The sequence below is a fragment of the Pundamilia nyererei genome, unplaced genomic scaffold, assembly GCF_000239375.1.
Source record: "Pundamilia nyererei isolate P.nyererei 1_Seehausen unplaced genomic scaffold, PunNye1.0 scaffold00181, whole genome shotgun sequence".
Lineage (NCBI taxonomy): Eukaryota > Metazoa > Chordata > Actinopteri > Cichliformes > Cichlidae > Pundamilia > Pundamilia nyererei.
In genome coordinates, this window is record NW_005187582.1 from 495,519 (window position 1) to 501,285 (window position 5,767).

General features: G+C 40.1%; 1 protein-coding gene across 1 annotated transcript in view; it reads right to left on the reverse strand.

The window, feature by feature from the left end:
• The window catches only part of map1aa (microtubule-associated protein 1Aa), a 61,166-nt gene extending 57,028 nt beyond the window's left edge, over positions 1-4,138 (reverse strand). Inside the window, exons 1-2 of the mRNA XM_005746672.1 lie at positions 3,662-4,138; positions 2,867-2,968 (exon numbers count right to left, since the gene is read on the reverse strand). Coding sequence (XP_005746729.1) covers positions 2,867-2,968; positions 3,662-3,917 — 358 coding nt within the window. The 5' untranslated portion in view covers positions 3,918-4,138. The remainder of the gene's footprint in view (positions 1-2,866; positions 2,969-3,661) is intronic.
• Between the last annotated feature and the right edge of the window lie 1,629 nt (positions 4,139-5,767).

Sequence of the window (5,767 nt, forward strand, 5' to 3'; positions counted from 1 at the left end):
TGTGTGTGTGTGTGTGTGTGTGTGTGTGTGTGTGTGTGTGTGTGTGTGTGTGTGTGTGTGTGTTTGTACGTAGGGACATAAAAGATGCGTCTAGTAGTGCGTCTTTACTTCTTTGTTACACTTCCTCTTTATCAGCTGTTTAGCTCTCTGTGTTATGCTAGTGTGCCCTCTGACTGCGTGTGAGTGCTGATGTTGTCCTTATTGTTCACTTTGCCTGTGTAAAAGGATATGAATAGTTTCCTCCTACGGTCATATTTGAAGAGGTAGCACATACTTTGTACTTTATACCAGGTAACAAGTAAAATACACATATTGCTTTTGGCTAGATGCTAATATTAGCATGCTAACATGGTCATGATTCTGATGCTAATGTTTAGCAGGTCTACAGTTTACGCTTTTCTCCATTTTTATGTGTTGGCTTTGCAGCTGATGGGGTGGGGATGTGATTTGTTCTGCTACATTTTGACAGCTCTACAGAAAATACTCTGGAAATGAACCAGAATCTGCTTCTCACTGTGGCACAAGAGGATAATCAAAAGATCATCAAAGTCAGAACCTTGAATGTCTTAAATTTTAGGTCAGGCTGACAACTAAACTGAGCTGAGCTCTTTTATCTGCTTGAGGTTAACTGACATGTTGGTTGTTGATGCATGACAAGTGACGGCATCATCAAACACGTTCAGATTCCTCCTATGGGAGGCATGAGTGAAAGTGACATGGCAGTCTAGTTCTAATTGTTGACTTTTGAGGCTAAAGTAACAGAAATAAAGCTCAAACATGTGTAGAAAATATGGCACTTTAGTAGATACAGATTTAATAATTTAATATAGCTGAAATAAGACTGCTCCCAGGAGTGGCAAGGTTATCGCTCCTTGCCAGCAGCAGAAAAATTCTCCTCCTCAGGCTGGATGGCAGATGAAGCTCCGCTGCAGCTCTTGCTGCGATCTTTCTAGACTTCAGTAAAATATGTCCGTACAAGAAAATACATAAAAACAAGCAATGAGACAAAGCAGTGTGTCGACTAACAGAGAGGAGAACAGGTTTAGAAGAAGGAAATCAAAGAAAGGTTGTAAATCTGAAAAAGTATCTCAGCCACACTCTTCCTTCCTGTTGGTGTGTGTTCCAACCTTCCAACACAGAAAAATCCTGGTTGGGAATTTATGCATCTTGCGTGACTTATAACAGTGACACAGTGAAATAATGTGAAGTCATGCAGACCTGGGTTAGTAGAGAAAAGCATTAAGTAACCTGCAGCCTGCTGGGAGGCACAGCATTTGGAAGACATGTCCATTTACCAGTGAAATGTGTCATAGAGCTCGGACCATATGACTAAAATTCAGCCAAATTTGTGTATGCGTGCTGTAGTAGTAAATGTACATATTTCCACTCTTCACATAAGACTACCATCCAATACACTGTGTGGGAGGATCCATGTTTAAAATCCACGCTGAACACTGAGTTCCATTTATTTAGCCAACACACCTTCTCCTCCAAACAGCTCATCTGACCCTGCTAGGCTTGAGTGAAAGCTGAGTGTGGGTAGGATACATTTCTTTGTGAATGCAAAGCAGCGAATCAGAAAGCAGATACTTTCCTAGCAAGAGTCACATTCATCACCTATGGCACGTCCTGATCTTCGATCACCCCAGCAGGGGGTAAAACCTCTCGGATTCAGCCTTTATTGATTCCAAGTGTGACATGCAGTCTGCACGTGAGACCATCATCAATAAGAGCTATGTTGTCATCAGCTCCTAGGATATATCCCAATGGATCAGTAAAGAAATCAAAGAGATGAGAGCATGCTCTTAGCATTGCATCACAAACTTATGTTTTTATGTAGAGTTTATAATGTAGCCATAAAAGATGCAGAGCTGGAAAGACTTCAAGGTTCCACAGATTTCATTTCACGAACACGTCATCTATACATCTTAATCTGTCAACTTGAATGCAATGCAGTTTACCCTTGTGCAATATGGGTTTATTCATGGGCCAAAAGAGCAGATGATATCATGGTTGACGACATTGTTATTTAGAAAAAAATGATTTTGGTGTCTGAAGAGTCCTGTTCTCACTTTTGTCTGATAACACACGAACAGCCAGGTTCTTCTCTGCTAATTCGACACAGAGATCATTCAAAAGAACCAAAGTCTGTGAGTCATTCATCATAAGCACCCAGCAAAAACGGGCTTTAATGGTTTTGTATCACTGAGACAGGTCTCAGGGTTCCAGTCAACAGAAGCGTGCAAACTGATAACCTGATGAACTCTCTTAGAGCTCAGCTGGAGACAAAACTCATTTTTACAATGTTTTGGTTTTAAATATGTTGGCTGATATCCTTTATGTATAGAAATATAGTTGCACATACTTTAGAGATATAGTAAAGGGGAAAATGATGGACTGCTTGTTTACTGTAAACAGACTGGTTCTTATTATAGTGTTTTTCTACACGAACGCTCAGTTTTCACCCATGACTCACACACTCATGTTGGTCCCTTATATCTAACATTCACACTCCATTGAGCACATCGGAGAAACCCGAGGTTCAGCATCTTGCCCGAGGACACTTGAGCAGCCAGGGATTGAACCACCAACCTTCCAAATAGCAGATGACCTGCTCTAGTTGACATCCCAGTATTTCTTTGCATGACAGGCACAGGCGAGTGAAGCTCTTATTGCGATTACACTGTTCAGAAAGTCCATGCAAAGTTCACCTGAAGCCCGGCACATCCCAAACAGCAGCAAGTATAGACTCGGTACGTGCTGGTGAAAGCATGCCACACTCTGTCTGTGTCACACTTTCACCTTTAAAATCCAAAAAATCCCTCTTGCTGTCAACTTTATTGAAGATAACAATGAACACACTGACCTTTGACCTGCGAGGAAAACTGTGCAGTGTGCCTGGCTTCAAACAGCTGCAGCTCTTTATCCAGGTCAAAAACAGCCAGCTCAACGCTCCAGGAGCGTAAACCTGTTTTTGGAACACACAGCAGCAATAATGCTCAGAATCAAGAGTTCAGTATGCCCTCACAACAATTTACTACATTTCTCTGACAGTGAGAAAAGTTTTGCTTGTTTGTTTGTTTTTCTAAATTTATGGGAGACCAAAACTGCCATAAACAAACAATTAAAAACAAACAAACAAAGCTATTCATTGTTCTTATGAGGAGAAGAAGAAGTAGCAGTATTAATGAAAGAATAAGTAAAATTAATTACTGCACACATTTCCCTCTAATATTGTATTTGGTACATTTTATTTATTGCTGCATTAACATTTGAAAACTACAACATTAACATGCTGCTTATGTGCACTCTTCAATAATAAAATAGCTGGATTAATAAAAAAGTGAAAGGTGCCATTCTGTGCATTTGTTACAAAGAATATTTTAGCAATAACTGGATTTGTAGTTATGGAAGTTTTACCTAAGTTTGCACTGCAGTGCTTTTAGATTGAGGGGAATTATTAAAAATTAATGCACTCTTATGCAGCTAATTACAATTTGAAGCTCTTTCCGGGACTGCGTCTGGATTTTTAACCAATAAATATCGGACTTCTTGTTTTTATGAGTTCATTAAAGAAACTAAGTGGGAACAGATACTATGTAAACACCAAGCCGTTTCATCGCCCCGCTCCGCTGTCACCGACCACTTGAGTTTGCCTTACCCTGTGTGATCTGTCTCCTGGCAGCTTCGAGATGATGGCTGCAGGAAATCTCTCCAATCACGATCAATATGCGATAGTTTCTATGCTGGAACGCAGCTCCAGGGTGATGCTGTCCGCGGTGCTGAACAGACTCGTCTGGTTCTGTTTGCTCCACAGAGGCAGCGGCTGAGATAGAGATTTCCATGGTAACAGTGCCACTAATGGACGCTGAGCCCTTTTCCATCTCCATGACAACTGCATCCAGAGCGAGCACCATGACAGTGCAGGATGGGGTGGGAGGAGTGACGGGCGTGGCTCAGAAGAAGCTAAACACTTGATTGGATCCCAGGTGATGTTGCTATTTGATGTTGCAGCATGCCATTGGACAGAAAGAAGAGAGGGATATGAGAATTGATGTTGATCATATTTCCTATATGAGGCAGCTGAAGCTTAAAAAAAGATTTTACAGTATCAAAGTGTCAGTTGCTTTTCCACAGAGTTCTTGAAAAGAGAGATTTATCATCTTCAAATGTGTGAAAATATTCATAAAACTGTTGATGTTTGATTAAACAAAATAATTGTTTTCAAACCAAAGATTTTGGTGTGTATTGAGTCCAATCAATGGCACTTACAATAGCCCTCATAGTGTTTTTGTATTAACTTTTTAGACAAAGGTGTCTGGGACTAAAAAGTTTGTGGCAAACAAAGCGTCTATTTATATCTGTGTGACTGTGAGCACCAGGCAGTGTGCCTCTGATTACTGAACTGACGTGTCTTTGTTCAGATTGTGAATAGAACAATGCTTCATCTGTGCACAGAGTAACACTGACAACAAAGGCTCACAGTCACCACAGAAAACTGTTATTTTAGGCTTCATTTGAATGATGAAGCAGTACTAAAGTTGCAAGTTGTCCTTATACATGACAACAAATCTGCAGAAAAGTATTAGCATTGCTGAGGCGTGCATTTGCTCCTATTCTACAACTTGTTAACAAATCATTGAAGAGATGCAATAAATTGCAGTAAAGTGAGATTTTCATCAATACCCAAAGGTTGATTCTGTTCATCAGGACCTTTTCAGTGGGAGAAACGTTTCGTCATCATCCAGGTGACTTCGTCAGTGTCAGCTGACTGCATTTTCCAATCTTATAAATAGGAAATTTGCACATGACTGAAACCAGCACCACTGAGGGAACAGTGGGCTGGAAGAACATCAGTTTCTTCATCATTAATATGCAAATTGTCATGGCCATTGATCAGTGCTTGGTGATCAATGGCCATGAGTCCCATCCACAGAGAGTTGGGGAATGGCTGCAATCGTCAGATGGTGACAGATGCACCCTTAGGCCCCCTCCTCCATTCAAAGATGGTCTTTCCCTTTTCACGTAAAGTAAGTGATGAAATGTTTCTCCCAGTGACAACGTCCAGATGAACAGAATCAACTTTTTGGGATTTCCTGATTGAGCATGCATCAAGACATTTTTGTCTATAGTGTGGGTCTTTACAATTCCTCTATAATATCATATATATGAACTCCACTGTTGTCAGTTCAACTTTTATGTTTACAAAAAAATGATTATATTGTCCACTAAGAGTAAACTCTTGGCAACTGTGGGGAGGAAAAACTTTCTTAAAACAGGAAGAGACTTCTGGCAGAACCAGGCTGGTGAATACGTTTTTGAGGTCTGCTGGAAAACCCTCAAATATGGCTGAATTAAAACAATTCTGCGAAGAAGAGCAGTCCAAAGTTCCTCCATAGCAATGTGAAAACTGCCAAGTTGTTGCCACAACCAGGTATTAAATTTAGGAGGCAGTTGCTTTTTAACATACAGGCCCCTGTGGGTTTAGATGCCTGTTTCCCTGGATAAATGAAACCATCATTTAAAAACTGCTTTTTGTATTGAAAAATTTATTTGATGATTTGAAACACATAAGGGTGACAAATATACAAAAAACTAAGAAATCAGAAAAGGAGGTTTTTGTTTGTCTTTCTTGTAAGCTTACTTTCACACTTCATGTCAGGTTAACTGACGTGATTACACGTGGGCGTACCTGATAGATGGATGGATAACAGAATTATTAAATGTCAATAACATATTTTTTTATGTAAAATTATGAAGTTTAGGT